This window comes from Chiloscyllium punctatum, chromosome 33, assembly GCF_047496795.1.
Source record: "Chiloscyllium punctatum isolate Juve2018m chromosome 33, sChiPun1.3, whole genome shotgun sequence".
Taxonomy (NCBI): Eukaryota; Metazoa; Chordata; class Chondrichthyes; order Orectolobiformes; family Hemiscylliidae; genus Chiloscyllium; species Chiloscyllium punctatum.
Window position 1 is genome coordinate 6,344,503 of NC_092771.1, and position 18,261 is coordinate 6,362,763.

At 41.5% G+C, this 18,261-nt stretch overlaps 1 protein-coding gene across 2 annotated transcripts in view; it reads right to left on the minus strand.

Moving 5' to 3' along the window:
* Positions 1 to 1,403: 1,403 nt before the first annotated feature.
* Positions 1,404 to 18,261, minus strand: part of man2a2 (mannosidase, alpha, class 2A, member 2) — a 35,466-nt gene continuing 18,608 nt past the window's right edge. The window contains exons 14-23 of one of the 2 annotated variants that reach the window (XM_072552849.1): positions 17,623 to 17,859; positions 17,069 to 17,191; positions 16,068 to 16,182; positions 12,004 to 12,137; positions 8,857 to 8,998; positions 7,980 to 8,113; positions 6,765 to 6,845; positions 4,724 to 4,918; positions 4,309 to 4,419; positions 1,404 to 3,799 (exon numbers count right to left, since the gene is read on the minus strand). In XM_072552849.1, the coding sequence (XP_072408950.1) occupies positions 3,650 to 3,799; positions 4,309 to 4,419; positions 4,724 to 4,918; positions 6,765 to 6,845; positions 7,980 to 8,113; positions 8,857 to 8,998; positions 12,004 to 12,137; positions 16,068 to 16,182; positions 17,069 to 17,191; positions 17,623 to 17,859 (1,422 nt within the window). In that variant the 3' untranslated portion in view covers positions 1,404 to 3,649. The remainder of the gene's footprint in view (positions 3,800 to 4,308; positions 4,420 to 4,723; positions 4,919 to 6,764; positions 6,846 to 7,979; positions 8,114 to 8,856; positions 8,999 to 12,003; positions 12,138 to 16,067; positions 16,183 to 17,068; positions 17,192 to 17,622; positions 17,860 to 18,261) is intronic. The other variant, XM_072552848.1, reaches the window with a different exon arrangement.

Here is an 18,261-nt window from a genome sequence, read left to right on the forward strand (position 1 = left end):
ACCAGCCTCCACCACTTCCTCTGGCAGCTCATTCCATACATGTACCACCCTCTGCATGAAAACGTTGCTCCCTTGGGTCTCTTTCAACTTTCCCCTCTTACCCTAAACCTACGCTCTCTAGTTCTGGACTCCCCACCCCAGGGAAAAGACGTTCCAGTTATCCTATCCATGCCCCTCAATTTTATAAACCTCTATAAAGATTGCTCTTCAGCCTCCGATGCTCCGGGAAAACACCCCCAGCCTATTCAACCTTTCCCTAAAGCTCAAATCCTCCAACCCTAGCAACATCCTTGTAAATCTTTTCTGAACACTTTCAAGTTTCACAACATCTGGTAGGTGAGAGACCAGAATTACATGCAATATTCCAACAGTGGCCTAACCAATGTCCTGTATAGCCGCAACATGTCCTCCCAACATGACCAATAAAGGAAAGCATACCAAACGCCTTCTTCACTCTCCTATCTACCTGCAGCTCTAACTTTCAAGGAGCTATGAATCTGCACTCCAAGGTCTCTTTGTTCAGCAACACTCCCTAGGACCTTACCATTAAGTATATAAGTCCTGATAAGATTTGCTTTCTCAAAATGCAGCACCTTGCATTTATCCAAATTAAACTCCATCTGCTACTTCTCAACCCATTGGCCCATCTGGTCAAGATCCTGTTGTAATCTGAGGTGACCTTCTTCGCTGTCCACTACACCTCCAGTTTTGGTGTCATCTGCAAATTTACTAACTATACCTCTTCTGCTCACACCCAAACCATTTATATCAATGATGAAAGATGTCCCCAGGGCTCCTAGATTATTAGAACAGTGACATTAACACTATACTAATACTACTGCCTTCCACTGTGTTCATTCACCAATGCTTGCAGTGGAAGTGGTGCAATTAAACTGAACCTCATTTTTGCTCGACAGGCAAATAGATAGATTTCAATAGGTTGCTGGATAACTAGCACAAGCAAAGCCAGCTGATTTCCACCACCCTCCCAATATGGGAAATAAGGGGGACAATAGTTGGGCTGCATTTGGTGTCAGCTAACAGAGAATAGATTGTGATGCAGCTCAGCCCCTTTTCTGATCTGTTTAACAAAAAGTGGAGGGGATAAGTAACTGGTGTGTAAAAGAACTGGATGATAAGTTACTCCAACGACAACAAAAACAAAATGCTGTCAATGCTCAACAGACCTCTATGGAGAAAGTGGTCAGTAACCTTTCATCAGCAATTGTAATATTAGCTGTCTCCCTCTGCACAGGAGCTGCCCAACATGCTGAATATTCCCAGCATTTTCTGGTTTCATTAGAGTTCCAGCACCTGCAGTAATTCACTTTTATATTCAAGTCGCTGCTCTAAAGACCTCCAAACATGGACACAGGACAGAAGCTTACAATTTACAACAGAGGTCAGTTTCTGTAATGTTTTATTTGATGACTGAGTTTAGAATTTACAGCAGTTGGGTTTTTCTCCCCCTCTTAACAGAAATTTTGATATCTGGCAAGTGGACAATTCTTCAATCTCAACGTGGTAGGGCACAGACTGAAGACATGCCAAGTCTAATCAGTATCATGAAACCTTTTACATATAGACAAAAGGTGAACCTGATGTAGGTCAGGAGCATATACTATTAAATACAGTTTTAGATTTCTGTAAAATAACCCCAATAACTAAAGGATATCACAATAATAACAAATGACAATAGCAAACAGTCTGCAAATGTTTATACATTGAATGCATAGTGTCATGGTAGCACATAATTGCAGGTATTTTCCTAATCAACTTATTCAGAGATGTCATGACACAGCTCTGGTGCAGATGGGATTTGAACCACCTACCTAGCCCAAAGCCAGAGCATTACCAGTGCCACAAGACCTTGGTAGCCCAATCCTAATTCATAACCTGCATGCTACACCTGTGACAGCCCTGTTGCCCCTTTCCTCATGTACCACCACAGTGCTATATAACTCAGTACGTCCCCTAAACATCACGTCCACCTGGAGGGGCTGAGTCCCTGGCTCATTGGTATTTTCCCATAACTCAAGTAGGTATGTCACAACTGCTCACACCTATTACTAACCTTAATTAACAGTTATGATCAGTGCATGGAAAAAGTTGTTTCACATTGCTGGATTAAATTAATTTCAAGAATACACAGGTGCGTTTTGACACTGACGTTTTACTCAGAACATGATAACTTTACAATGCAAAAAAATCTGTTCAACAGTAGTTTTAATTTCAGGTCTAAATTATTTCCATGATATTTCCAAAATGTTCACAGGATTTTTCTTCATTTTATGCTAGGAATTTCCAACAGTCAGTTATCCAAATGTTCCACGGTAGCTGTCAACATTTTTTTTAAAACAACCAACTGAGCACTTCCAAAACATTCAAATCCCTTTTGTTGTAAAAAGCAGACCTTCAGAAATGTTGATTTCAGGGCTACTGCACAAAGACAAGAGAGAGATGAATTGATCACATTGCACTAAAAGAAGAATGCCTGAATGTTGAAAACCATACATAGAAATGCTGAAAGCACACAAAGTGAATCCTTCAACATTCTGAAGGAATGTTTCAGTTGGAGAACTTTGATAGCAGTGGCACAGCCATTCCAGAACACCGACTTGCATTCCCTCAATCAGGTCAGTGGTTGCATTTTCTACTTTGGTCTCCACTCACATTTCTGCAGATCATTACTCTCCAATGCAAATATGTCAAAGCGACTCTTTCCGCCACTAAGTTCAGAACACGCAGCAAAACTAGAGATTATTGCACAAATACCCTAAGAAATGTGTATGAATGAACCAACGTGTTTAAGTGTCCCAGAACAGTCACAGGTTCAGTCAAATCTCAGGGGACAATTCTTGAAAGGAATAACTAAATGTTAACGGCATATTGCATTGGCTCCAAGATATTTACACAAAATACATGAGAAAGCAAGAGTCTCTGGCTAATAAGGAGTTTAAGTTCAGTTGCTGTTGCATCTATCTGCAACAGAAAAAATACTTTAAAAAGACCACCCTGTCTTGCTTTCAAGTGTTATGATTCTTCATTGAGAAGTCCATTGCCAGCCTTGTTGTGATTTTTAACTGCATATTAGTCAGATCAGAATACAGGTTTTCTTTGCCTGCTCAGGTTGGTTTGCAGACTTGGCCATTGAATGATTATGAATATGCAGACTGCCTCAAAGCCTTTGCACACCAGTATTACATTCACACTCATCTTTGTTCTGGATTGCTTGGTTTTTGCATTACAAGCAAAGCCCCTACTCCTTTCAGATGCCAAAGATTCTATTTTGTCATTTTTAAGGTTGAGTTGGCAATGAAATCAGGGTTGCTTATAAAACTCTCATACATTGTAGTGGTATATGCACAAATTGTACCTACACCTTTTTTTCTTTTTTAAAAGTGCATTGATAATGGGGTATCATTGCTGTGCTTTCACTGCACATGCAATCAGAAGTCCATGAGTCACAAATTCAGATGCCAGTAAATTTGTCCTCAGTTCCACATTTTGTAGCGCTAACCACATCAGCCCCACCACTCAGTCATCCTCCCTCCCCCAGGGGTTTATGGATTGAAGGACCAACAGTTTGTGTTGCAGCTGGTTGGTATCTTATTTCCTAGCTTTAAGTATGGAAGCGCTGGACTGTTATTCAAACCAGCCGGATGCGAAATGTGGAAATCTCCATCGGCCTCATGGAGACGAAGCTGTTGTTGAAAGGCTCAGTGGGGTACAGGAGGGACAAAGACACTGGCTGCACGCTCTGAATATCCAAGCCCTGAAAGAGACCCTCCAGGGATAGCTGCAGCAGAAAGAGAAGAGGCATGTAAGGTAGCAATCAACTTTTCCTTCAAGTCAAGCATCCAGTCAGAAATTATATTGAGTGACGTGAACCAAACAAAATGTATTGGTAAGGTTTTATAAGTTGCAAGACTCCCTCAAAACTTCTCTATTGTTCATGACAGGACCAGCACCCACTCATCAATTTCATGTCAAGCTGAGACACATGCACTGGAGCAGATGTTGTCAGCTGAAATCCCATGGATGCCCATTGTTAAGTAGCAGAACTGACATGTGGGGAGCAGCAAGCTCTGGTTAATTCTTTTTCTCAACTCCAGTATCCTTATTAGGCTGAGGGGACAAGGGAAAATGGAGGAGAGAATGAGACACATTGGATTGCTACAGAGAGCCGTCACAGATTTAATGGTCTGAATGGCCTCCATGCATAAAACTGAATCTTAACCAACCCATGTCATAAAAACAAATATTACCTAAAGTAGAGTGAAAAGCTCAGTATCAGGTGTTTCATACCTTGCCCTGGGTGGTACTGCAATTGAAACCCAGGTTCTTGGCCTCCAGCCCACAATCAAATCCTTTCCGATGAAGAATTAGCGCCAACTCTAATCCGGGAGCAGAAATCACCTGCAACATAAATGACAGAGAGAATCATACAGCAACTGACTCACATTTCAATTCACAGCAGCCTGAGATCTGTTGCAAAATTGAAGTCAATTTAGTTCCACAGCTGCAGAGGTTAACAGCACTTGACAAAATCACAAACCCAGATAGCCAGGGTCTGGTGTTGAACATAACTGCATTTTAGGAGGACAAAATCTCCAAATTTCCAATCTGCAGAACCAACACTGCTCAGTGCTATTAGAAAAAAAAGAGAAATTAGTTAAGTTGCAGCACGGACGGCCGTTGCCAATCCACCATAACCTCTCACCTCAGACTGTAAGGTCCTCATATTAAGCATGTGGAAGTCACAGGGTATAGGAGCTGCAAGTGGACGCCAGCTTCTGATGGGTGGAACAGTCTGTGGCCTTGGAGTAACTGGCATCGCCAGAACCTCATGGTTCAGGTGCATCGAGGTCATGTGACTTAGCAGGGAGGGAAAGCTCACAGGCTGACTATCCTGAACCTGTAGAAATAGAAATAAGCTAGCCTCAGTTTGCTGTTGATCTGAGGTTACCTGGTTACGCAAGAGGCTGACATAAAAGTGAACTTGAGAGACTTAACATTTCGCAAGTGCTTCAACAAATCCCCCCCATAGTCCATCAGTGCAGGTCTCTCGGGAGACAAATGGTTCCATGGGTTAAATCATTCACTTGGTCATCTGAGCATGAGTCCAGGCCTAAGTTTTGGGCTTCAAGATGGATTTGGGACAGTTTTACTCAAGCCAAAGTATCAGGGCAGACAACTTATAAAATAAAAATTAACCATGCTCCCATTAATTTTCACATATACAAGCTGCTGACACGAAGATGTCAGAGTTCTGATTTTAAGCTTTACCTCTTAATGAGGAAACACCACGAAGAATCTACATGTATGAATTTCCAAAGCTTTAAACAGGTCAAACCAGAGAGAGAGAGATAATGAGGGGGGATGGAAGAGCTGAAATTTTGATGTCTAGATGGGCAGGTCTGATGGGTCACAACATGGCTCACAGACATAGTTAACACTCAAATAAATGCCAAAAGACTTTTAAACATGGCCACCACCAATCTCACCTTCATTCAATATCCACATTCAATACATAGGATAGAGTTCAAGAGGAGAAGCCACAGCTGAAGTTTTACCTTCCCTCAGCTCAAAAGGACACAGAACTAATTATAGTAGGCCAAGCAATAACAGACTAAGATCATGTTACCTATTGTGGTATTGAGAGAAACAAATACATCTGCCTTTTGGAAAATCAGGTACCAGAACAGAAAACCAGCAGTTCCAATCAAAGAGAATGGGTACTTTATTCGGCTGGAATTTGACTCAAAGTAGGGCATACTCAATAGAAACTAAATGATGTAGCATGGACTCTGACGAGCATAGTCTATTTGAAAGAACTGTTCAGTATATAAGGCAGATTTATTGTAGTCAAGCATTATGCCATAACACAGACCAGTTCAGAGCCTTACTTTGAGCACTGATGGACCTGCTCACTAATGATGCTCTGGGCCAGAGAACAAGCAGTAATGTAGTACTATTGCAGATCTACCCCTAAATAACCCCTCTGAAAAAACCCTTTGTTCTTCTGTAGCTTCCTTGCCTGGATCTCATCTAACGTGCTCCATCAACTCCAATGCCCAAAGACATGGGCAGCAGGGAATCAGAAGCGGATAAGAAGCAGTGTGCACTGAGACAACATATAAACAGCTTGAGTTACAGAATGTACTACGAGGTGCTTAATTTTTGTTAGCGTTTTCACCTCATTAATGGCTCATTATTCTGGGTCAGCAGTGCCCACTGATCAATTGGAAAGTCTTAAGATGTGAACACACACAGTCTAGATCACAGATGAGCCAGCTAATGTTATCAGGCGAGGATTACAGATGCTGGAGATCAGAGTGCTGCTGGAAAAGCACAGCAGGCCAGACAGCATCAGCTCTCAGTCCTGGTGAAGGGCTCTTGCCCGAAACATCGATTTTCCTGCTCCTTGGATGCTGCCTGACCTGCTGTGCTTTTCCAGCACCACTCTAATCTTGACTCTAATGTTCTCATCAGTCTCTCTCGCTCTCTCTCACATACTTTACAGGAAGTTCCTGAACAGCAATCAGAGACTAGAAGACTGCAACCCTGGTTGATTTAAGCACACAAGCCCAGATGAGCTCCTGGTTAACAAATGAAACAAGACAGTTTATAGAGCGTTCACACAGATAGACAGTGACAACTACGAGCTACATTTCATACTGCAGCTATGACTCACAGCACAGAGGTGGTCAAAGTTAATTTACAGATTACACTTTGACCCGGCCTCCTCTCTAAAAGGTTACCTCATGGGTGCTGGTCCTGCAAAGGATGGAAGCTGAGAGTGCCTGTAAGATGGAGTGCAGCCTTGACAGAAAGCCAATGTGCTGAAGAGGAGCAATGGGAATGGAGAAAACGATGAACATGAAGGAATGTATAACAGCAAATGGGCAAGTATAACCATCTATTTATAACTCACAGACATGGAATAATTACATATGTACACTAGCATAAAAATACTACAGGTACCACACATTGCAAGCCCACACACATTTCTCAGCTTACAATCTACAGATACGGTACTACACCAACACTAAGCATGAGTGTACGCTGCAGCACACAGACACACACTTGCCTCACAAATACACACCACCCCACCAGATGCTCTTCAGCCACTCACCCTACAGAGGAGATCATTTATATGCTCACACTTGGATACAAACAGCACTGGTATCAGATATGCACATACATGCAACTCATCACAAGACTCTCATGTTCCTACTCCCTGCAAACTCCCTTGCCAGTCCTGCTGACCACATACCATGCTACCACTCCACAGGTTAAGAAAGTAACAAGCACAGGGTCAAAGCATCCACAGACACACCGGGTGCCATCCCAATCTCAACAGGTACAGACACACACTGCACATCATAAATACACACACACACACGTCTCCCCACCACCCAATACATCGACACTGTGCACTACACAACTCAGCCTCTTGTGCGCATGCACACATACCCACATCAACATAAAAACGACCTTCCTTATCCACCCTACCCCTCATTTCACCAATGCCCATGGTTAGTCCTGTTGATTCTTGCTGTGGTAGTTTAATGGGTACCTCAGCCCTCTGGGATCTTGCAAGCATCAGTGCTCAGTAAGGGCAGGCTATCTGGCTGTAAGCAGGCATACAGTTAAACCCAATTTTGTCCACACCTGAAATGCAAACTTTCCCATGGGAGTCACTGGAAGGGAAGTGCTGGCTATATTACTTCACCCCTTTACTATCTGGACCAATGATGCCCTAGGTTGAGATCTGCTAATTTATTCCAGAACTTGGTTTCGACCCAAGATCTCTGGGCTGCAGTGGTGAAGCAGCAAATCCAATGGTGCCTTCAACCGGACTGCCACTGCAAATAAAACCACTCTTCTGTTAAATTCACAGCTCCGCCTTCCTCTAGAATGTAAATCATAGACTAAGATCACATACAAGCAGGGGTTAAAAAACAATTTAGTACTTTGTTTGATGCTGATCTCTTCTCCAACAAGATACGGAATCTGTTGCAGGTCACTTTGTTGTCTTTTAGTCCTTGTCCCAAGCCCCGGTTGTCATCCTGCATGAGACGACGATCCAGAATGACCTCCAATTGACCTGGGAATGACAGGACAAGAGATCCATTCAGCATTAAGGAGGAGTGAATGAAGGCTGTGCTTCTTTCTCAACTTTAGTTTCCAGCCTCAGGGATGTTTAGCCATGTTCTCCATAGGACTCCTTACTTTTAACCCCAACAGCAGTGTCACTGTCACTAAAATCCCCCCACCCTGATGGTTATTATACAAAAACTGATTCCTTGGGTCTCGACGGGTACAGGAGATGGAGAATTTGGGGGTTTCCACAGGTCCAATCCTGCTGTTACTCAATATCCAACCAGACATGTACTCTCACAACCAAGTCACTGGCAAGCAGGAAGCCTGCAACATTCTAGAGAGAATTCTTTTTGTTACATCTTTGCTTTGCTCAGCCATGGCGGAAATCAGATGGAAACTGCAGCCTGTGGTCCAGAGGAGGTGGTTGCTGGCAAGAAGTGCTGAGTCAGTAGGAACTAAAACTGATCACCTCTCCCCAAAATGTTCCAGTCTGTTTCACCTTGAGCCCGTCCCAAGACAGAAATAACTTTCCAAAATAAAACATGTCAGTTAAAGTCTAAACTATAAATTTGTAGAATCAAGTTCTAATTATAAATAACCCCAAACCCCATGATTAGAAGAAATAAGGAGAACACAATGCCCTGTTAACTTCCTCTGACATTCACTGGGCGGCTATTTCCATTCACAGAGTAATGCTGGATTTGTGAGGATCGCATTTATCATTTAGGATACAACCAATTTGCTCACCATTGTGAATACTCGACACACCCAGAGACTGTGCAGCATGTAGTGTCAGGCGGAATTGATCATCCTGAATGTAGGCCATGGTTGACATCGGGTAGAAGTTGGCCTGAAGGGGCAACTTCTGAAAATATTTTCTCGCTTGAATCTACAGGAAGCAATAAAAAAGCTTAAGAACAAGTTAAGATCGATCCACAGTGCTGCAGAAAGATTACCTTGTTTTAAGTATAAGCACATTTTCCAAGACCAAACACAAGCAAATGAAATGGGAACAGATGGCCATTTGGCCCCTGAATCTGATCTGCCATTTAGTAAGATTTGGCTGATCTGTTTGTTTTGAATTCCACATTTCCATCTAGCACAGATAACCTCAGCTTCCCTGATTAACAAGAATTCACTCACTTCTGCCTTCAGAGTCAAGAGTGTTGGTACTGGAAAAGCACAGGTCAGGCAGTATCCGAGGAGCAGGGGAAATCAGGAATTTAAGGCTTATGCCTGAAATGTCAATTTCCCTGTTCTTCGGATGCTGCGTAACCTGCTGTGCTTTTCCAGCACCAGACTCTCAACTCTGATCTCCAGTGCCTGCAGTCTTCACTTTCTCCCACCCCTGCCTTCACAATAATTAATGACCCATCCTCCTTCACCTGGACGCAGAGTGTTCCAAATTGGCTCAAAGATTCACCTCAGCTGTCCTAAAAGGACTAGCTCCAGTTTTAAAACAGTGCCACCCCCCACCCTGATACTGGACTCAAACTAGAGGAAACACCCTTTCCATTTTCACCTTGTCAAGATCATTCAGAATCATATACACTTCGACCAAGTCACCCTTAAACACTTCTAAGCTCCAGTTGAAACAAACTCAATCTGTCCAACCTTTCCTCATAAGATAACACACTTATTCCAGATATTAACCTAGCAAGTTTCCCTCCAACCACCTCTATTTACATCTTCCCATGAATAAGGATGCCAAAACTTCAGCCAGATGTGATGTCACTGATGCATGGTATAAATCCAAAAATGCTTAGCTTCAGTTATGTTTAATCCCTCTCATTGTGAAGGGCAGCGTTCCAGTAACATTCTTGATTACCATTTGTATTAAATGTATTCACATTTTGTCACTCATGCACTAGAGCATGAAGATCTTTCTGATCCTCAAAACTCTACAACTGCTCACTTAAAATTTTCTACAAATGTGAACTTCATATTTTCCCCCATTATAGAACATCTGCCAGAATGGTGCCCAATGGCTCAACATATCTAGGTGTGCCTGCAAACTATTCTTCATTGTAGTTTATTTTCCTACCTATCTTGATGTTGTACATGCACTTAGTTCTGTGCTTTTGTTTCACTTATACCATATATCATATATCTTAATACTCCCTAAAAAATGATGCATTAAAGAAATGCTCCTAATAGCATTACCAATCCCCTTCTTCCTCCACCTACCTCCCCCCCGCCCCCCCCCCCTCCCCGCCCGCCTCAAAACACAAATTTTAACTTCAGAAACCAGAAGACCTTTCAATGCAAAACATCACCAGGGCCCTGTCAGGTAACATGGTGGATGTGTGGACATTATAGTGGGTGAAGATACTGGGTGAGGTGCAAATGGGGTAAGTAGGTTGGGTGTCATTGATACGCCGTGGCCACAAAATATAGATTTAGGTTAGTGTATTCAGGACATTGTGAAGAGATGTTTTAATCACATTGTTTATGTTCAGTGGTGATTATCACTCTGAATCAGCAAGAATTGCATGGTTTACAACCCTCTCCAAGACTTGATATTTCTGATTTACCAATATGATCTGGTCCAGGTGTACAATGGATAACATTTACTGTGCATTATTAGTGAAAAGGTTGTGTATCTGGAAGACAAAAACTCTAATTTTTAATTTTTAGTTCTGACTTCAGCTCCCAACTTCCCCCACCCCATCCCCCAAACCCTCATCTCTGCCATTATTTTGACCTGAACTTATTTCGCTCCACCCCACAATTCCAATTCTTTCTAATATGCAGCCAGAGTTGACTCAACAGATCAACAGCATGGTCAAAGACTGATGTGCACAGGACAAAGTCAATTGTTATACCAATGTTTAAATATTCTGTGCTTTCCTTTTTCATGTCCATGTGAACTAGTTATGCTGTATTTATATATAGTACACACTCAGCAGAGCATTGCAGTGCCACCACTGCCAGGTGGATGTAATTACTGGGCAACTTGTTGAAAACCACCAATTTCCATTGTAATTGTGAACAAAAGAAATTGGTAGTGGAATAATCGAAGACCAAAACTGAACAAATTTAATAAAAGGCTTGTTATGGCCAAGGGACTTTACCAATAATTTCCAACACTACTTCTCCCATGTACCACACCTAAGCAATGGATATACCCATGCTGTGGAGGCAGTAAGGCTCAGTTTAGCGAGATTGAGATTGCCTCTCATTCCAAGAGTCAATTATTTTCTGAAGGAGACAGTCAGGGTTGACACTGAAGGTTGTCTTCCCTGTCCAAAGAATCTGGAACATGGAGGCACAGCTTCAGGGTAAGATGCCGAATATTTAGGGCGGAGGTGAAATTTATTCACTCTGAAATGAGTGAATTGGAACTCTCCACCCCAGACAGTTGCTGATATAACATCAAATTTTTCAATGTTCTCAGTCTCAGCTCTGATCTCTCAGAATCAAAAAGGGAACGAGGGGCAGGCGGGAAAGTGGAATCAAATCAGTTATTAAATCAGATGTTATCAATGGTAGAGCAGGCTCAAGCGGCCACACGATCTACCCTTGCTGCTATTTCTTACATCCTTATCAATCTTGACGGAAGAGATCCACAACAAAATAATGACTACACTTGGATATATGTAACAAGTTACCACATATCAATGCCTCAATGATTTAAGTGAAAATGTAAGCCCCAAACAGCAGCAAGACAAGCAAATGGTTTGTGCGCTTTTAGTATTATTGGTTAATAATGTCCACGAAAGCAGAAGACTGTTCAATAATCTAACAGGCAGGCTGATCCACAATTTAATGCATCCTCCAAGAGGTCATTGCACAGTAGACTTTAAATATTACCCTCTATCCCTTCCTACACTGAACTTCCAAGGAGGGAAGGGAATGTGTAACCATCTGTAAAGTAATTTTACACCAAGTTACCTGAAACCCATTCAAATCTGTGTAGAATGTGTCTCCGCTTTCAATATTGGTGGACAGCCTCATTGCCAGCTCTCGGTTTATCTGGTCATGAATGTCAACAACAATGGAAACATCCAACGAAAGCCCCTCAACTCCTGCCAGCACAAGAACACATCAGTAGATTATCACTGCACCACATTTAACATTTTGTAAACAATTCACTGGAATCACTTATTTTTGTTATATTCTGTTCTAATGCCAGTGGATATCAGTTAACTTGGCACTGACAGTGCAGGACTGTTGGATTGGATGATTCAGTACCAGAATGGATCCACATTTATTCACCAAATGAGAGCAATGAATGTTTTAACCAGCAAAGCCCTTTTCCAGAGCAGACCACTGGAGTCACACTTCCACCCAAATTCACTTCCTACCGTCAGTATTTCATTAGATATATACAGCACTAGAAGAGGATCACCATAGTGAATTTAACTGTCTGCCATGATAACACACAGCAATTGTTACTTTTGTACATTAGCTTTCATTTGGGACCTTTAACATTAATTCTTTACAATTCCCACCTCCCATTGACAACAGTGGCTTTAAAACTACCCCCTTCTGCACTGTGCAGCTATTCAGAACCTGTTGCAGACAGGGGTCCAAGTAAATGTCAAAATGTAACAGGTTAACCTAAGTAGTGGAAAGTATGCTGTGTTGAGGTCATGGTGCTTTGCTAAACCAATCCATGAAACAAAATTGCAAGTATTTGACAATTAAAAAATTACCACAAAAGATGCCTGACTGAAACCTGATGAGTTTAACTTTGTTCTTCAGTGAAAGGAACTTGCCACCCTAACTGAAGTGTAGCACATAAGATTTTAGGGCTCTTGTAAAACACTTACTGACATGATCGAACAAGCTAAGTCATCAAGTCAACAGAAAATAGACATCAAGTACTGGATCACACCTCAACATAACACATCAAAATAATACATAAACAGGTACACATTATATTGCCACTCTGCTGCCTAGTGTGCAAACAGATTTCAATCTGGAGATTCAATCCTAATTCCCTCCCTAAGTGCATTATGAATCAACACACAGCAGGTGGACAATGGCAGTTCAAGAAATCATCTCACGACCACCTTCAAGGGCAACTAGGGACAGACAATAAATGCTGGCCAGCCAATGACATCCACATCCTACAAATAAATAAAACAAAATGGTGAAAGGTTTTGGAGAATAAAAGGGAGGTTTGAGTGGGGAAGAAGGGAGAAGCCTTGAAGTGTACAACCACAGGTCTCTGAAAAGGGTAGAACAGGTAGATAAGGTGGTAAAGGCAGCACATGGGATATTTTCCTTCATTGGGCAAGGTAATGAAGGTAACAGCAGGGATGTAATGGGGTACTATTTTGATTCTGGTTAGGTCACAGCTGGAGTTTTGTGGACAGTTCTGATTGGTCAGAAAGGTCAGAATTTTTTGAGAGCAGAAAGAGTACAGAGGTGATTTACAAGAATGTTGCCAGGGTTTGAAAATTGCAGCTAAGATTGGAAAAGCTACCATTGTTTTCCTTACAACAGATGCTCAAGGATTGACTTGATTGAGATGCATAAAATAATGGGAGACTTCGATAGAATGGAGGGGAAAACCTGTTTCCCCCTAATGGGGGAGTAAATTACCAGGGGCCACAGAAAACTTATGATTGACAGAAAGATTTGATGGAACATGAGGTTAAGTTTTTTCAATCAGAAGATGGTGAGTGTCTGCATTTCACTGACCAGCTCAGTTGAAACGGAAACCCTCAACTCATTTAAAAGGAATTTGAATCTGCACCTGAAAGCTTCTCGCCGGAAAGGCTAATGACCAGATGCTAGAAAATGTGATTAGAACAGACAGCAAGGTTTCTTCAGCTGCCATGGACATAATGGGTTGTATGGCCTCCTTCGGTACTGTAACTATTCTATGTTGCCATGGTTAAATTATAGAGTGGGGGATGGGAGAAAATTAATAACAATAAAACATGAAAAGGCTAGATATAAATGACAGTGCAAAGTAAACTGTAATGTCACACATTATTACCTCAAGACTGAGCAATAACATACACAAGATATTGATTACAGTGCAAGTTTTTTAAAATCACTTGTTTATTGCAAAGGTTATGGGTCAGAATGCTTCACTTGCTAAATTAACCTCACCCCTGCCTCCGAAATCCTCAGACCCACATACTCCCTCCTTTATCCTCTTAAGGAAGATTCATCACTCCCAGCTCCTCCTTCAACTCATTCTCTCACATAGACTCTCTCGTCAGGCCCACTACAGATTTTTAAACACCACAGTTGACATTACCTAAACAGTTTCTTGACTTTATCTTTAATTTTTACAGGACGTGACAGTGCAGTTCAACAGCAACCCTTTCACCAGTCAACAAAATTTCAAAGTGTACTGAAGGATGTTAGTACATAACTTAAGCAGGAGGTGCCGTTCTTCAGTTGAAATGTTAAAGCCCAGATCATGAGGGAGATCAAAAGATGCCAGTGCATTGTTAAAGAGGAAACAGTTCTCCCTGCGTTCTGGCCAACATTCCTCCATCAGCCAATCCCACATAAGACACACTAACCAGCTATTTATATTGCTTGCTGCGAATGGAACATTGAGCAAATCAATATTCATGTTTCCCTACAAAATAAAGTGACCATAATAGGAGAGTAGAATAATGCACAATTTCCTAACTTAGTGCAATATTACATCTGGAACTTTTAAATTAAAGTACATACCAGAATACAAGGACATGGCAGAGATTGGAGAAGTGTTTAGCATACGGTGCGTTTCATTTCACCATGCTGCTGTCTTCAGAACACAGGAAGGAATGTCTTTGGAAACCAATCAATGGCTATTCTATCTAGAGCAAGAACTATCATTTATGTCTAAAGGATATGGGAGGCACCCAATACCTGACAGCCATGATCACGCTGCTTTTTAAATGTTTACAAACAAAAAGACTTGCATTCCTGTAACACCTCATGCCATCAAGAAAACCTAAGGCACCATAGCGCTTCTTTAAACAAGGCATCTTTAAAATAGTCACCGCTGTACTGTAGCTGCCAAACTGTGCACAGCATGCTCTTACGAACAGTGACATGATAACGGTGAGGTAACTTGTTTCTGTGCTTTGGGGAGGGGAGTGATAAATACTGTTCAGGACATCAGCAAAAACCCCTGTATTTTCTTCAACATTGACATCTGACGAAGGAGCTGACCAGATGTCTGTTTAATGCTTCATCCAAAGGATAGCATCTCTAAAAGTGCAGCATGCCCTCAATACTGCACTGTAAGCATCTGTCAGGTTTCCGTGGCAAGGTCCTTTGAATGGGGCTTGCACCCACAATATTCTAAATCAAGAGAGGGTGCTATTCATTGAACAGTGGTTGACTCCTGAATTTGTGAGCACACAATGCAGAGTGAAACTGACTAGGCTGAGAGCAATTATCTCACTTACCAGTGGAGAGAAAAAAATTTGCATTCATACAACATGCAATTCCCCGATGCTTCATACTCAATGAATTATTCTTGAAGTGAAGCCACTGTTGGTGTGTAGATCTTCAAACTGCAATTCTAATAATGCTTTAATTATTAGAAGCATCAAACTCAGTAAGTAGCTACATATTGAATAGAAAGCCTGCTGATTATCTGATAGTCAAGAATCCACAGGTGGAGCTGTGTACTATCTTCCAAGTCCAGCCTTGCTTATTCTGCTGAGCTTTAATACATCTCCTTCAAACCCTAAACATCAAATCCTTCTACTATCAACAATGGAATTCTGAACCCATCCACTGCTGCATCAACTCTAACATTCTGCAAGTCTGCCCATGCTCCTCACTGCTCTATCAGTGCAGAGTTCAGTCTTGCATTGGGGAATTCTCATCCTCAAGCATCATGGTTCAGTACCACTTCCCTCTCATCTAGAGTCTGATGAAGAATGTAGTCAGTAGCTTCCTGCTCAGTATTCACTGCCCTTCCACCACAAGTGCATTCTGGAGGGCTTTTGATATGACTGTTACCCAAGGGCAAGAAAAACTGCTGTTACCTGGTAGATTGTAGAGACGAACTATCTGGTGGAAGTGTTGATAGAAGGTAACAACTTCAGAGAACAAGGGACCTTTGGTAATGCGGGTGATCGCAGCCTGTTTGGAAACATAGGCCTGAAAACAAACGTGCAGTCACTTAATGATACAAATTACACAAAATATGAATATTACAATACCTTGTGTATTTTCCAGCTCTTTAAAGTATTATTCCGTACACGAATTAGCATAATGCTGTAGTTTTGCACTTCCTTATATAAAAAAGGGGAAATATTCACACATTCTTTCCACCAAATCTCTTCACAATTCCAGGAGCTTTCCTATTAAGCAAGCACAGGACCTGACTAAGTGAGGGAGGCTATTGAAGTGAGCAACATACCAGCTGGTGCACACCTTTCATTATTAAAGAAGGTAGCCACAAGGTTTCTGCCTTTTAACTCTGGCTGCCACAAAGGCAAACAAGTTCAAAGTATACACAGAAGGGACAACCTTGTAGCTTATATGCCACACAGACCCATAAACATATGTTGCAGGGCAGAGAGAAGGGTGCTGTTGCTGGACTAGAGTTACTATAGTTATTGTACAGGTTACAGGTATGATTTCCTGCTAAGGCAGGCCTTATGTAACCTAATGCTGATTTCACAACTTCACGCCCTGACTTAAATATTGTGATGTTTTGGAACACGACTATAACTTTGAGTCAAGACTTCCGTATTAAGGAAGGAACATGAGTTTTCTTTTCTACAGTTTTCAAACTTCCTCTGGAATCTATTAAAACATGAGCTTTCTGTCCATTGAATGTGAAATTACACTTGATAGCATTTTTATATAAGTAAAACCCTGCTTCCGAAATGATGGCAGCGTTCTGTTCTTGGTAGGGAACAGTTTTGCCCAGGTTTTGGATAGGAGATCTCCTACGTGCAAATATCCTAGCAAGTGCAAAAGCCTCCACCACCTGTCCAACACAGTAGGGTTTGAAAGTTGTTGCTTTAAATTCTCATACTTTAGCTTCACCATCAGGAAGGAAGAGATATGCGCCACTCTTATCCTTAAATGACCTTGTCCCGTACCACATGAACTCCATCCGCACCTTCTGCTTCTGCTGGTCATCCTTCCGCTTGATGGTCTGAAAGTAAACAGCAATTACTGAGCAAAATAAGGAGGCAGATAAACTAAGATGGTTACATTCTAACCAATACCAGAAAAGGAGGGAATAACATGTACCTGAATAAAAGTTACTCAAAAAAAGTTTAAACATTAAAATTACAAATTATACAACGGCTCAACCTTATTCCCAACCCAAATCTGTCCATAAGTTGCAACTGCGTGAACCTGTCATTTCCTATCTTTTTAGGCAAGCTCTGTAACATAAGCTGTACTATGTACCATCAATATAACTTTGAATGCAGGAAATAATGGTTGCTCAAACTTTTTAATCCAAGTAAAATGGACCAAACGCTTTCAGCTATTCTCAACAAATCTCTCTATTTACAAGTAGGACATAGGTAGGTCAGACTGTTCTTTGGTAACTTGTGTCAGTCCTATTGACATTCTTACCTCCATTAATCCTGTCACTCCATTAAACCACACTTGCATGTGCTGATTTTCGATAAAGAAATCATCAGTTGATGACTCCAAGATCTTTACACTGAATGGCTCCTTCTTACTCACAGTCACATCTCTGTTGCGCAGATAGATGACCACATTGGATTTTACCATTGCACGGTAATTAAATGATTCAGTCAGCTGAAACACAGCAAGACTCAGGGCAGAGAGTCGAGAGACAAAGGAGATCTGTGATGGAGGGGAGAATGGATATCAAAGCAGGGATTATTTGGAGAAAAGAATTCATGCTACACTGAATAAAGAAGCATATTCATCACTTTTGAGAGTTGACTTTACGCTTTATAGTGTAAGTACTCAGTGCTGTCACTGAAATCTTTCGTGCATTAGTACCAAATCGGTCACATTCAGAGAACAGGGAGAGAAGGAAGGAAAATATTTGTGGCATAAACTAACATTGATTTCTGAACTAATGCTGCGATAAATAAATTCAAAAAAAGAGTAAGCTTGCATCTTTATTATGTTTTTTTGCCTTCAGTACATCCCAAAGCACTCCACAGTCAAGTAATTGCTTCTGGTGCATAATTATGTTGGCAATTAACACACAGCAAGGCTTCACAAACACTAGATAAA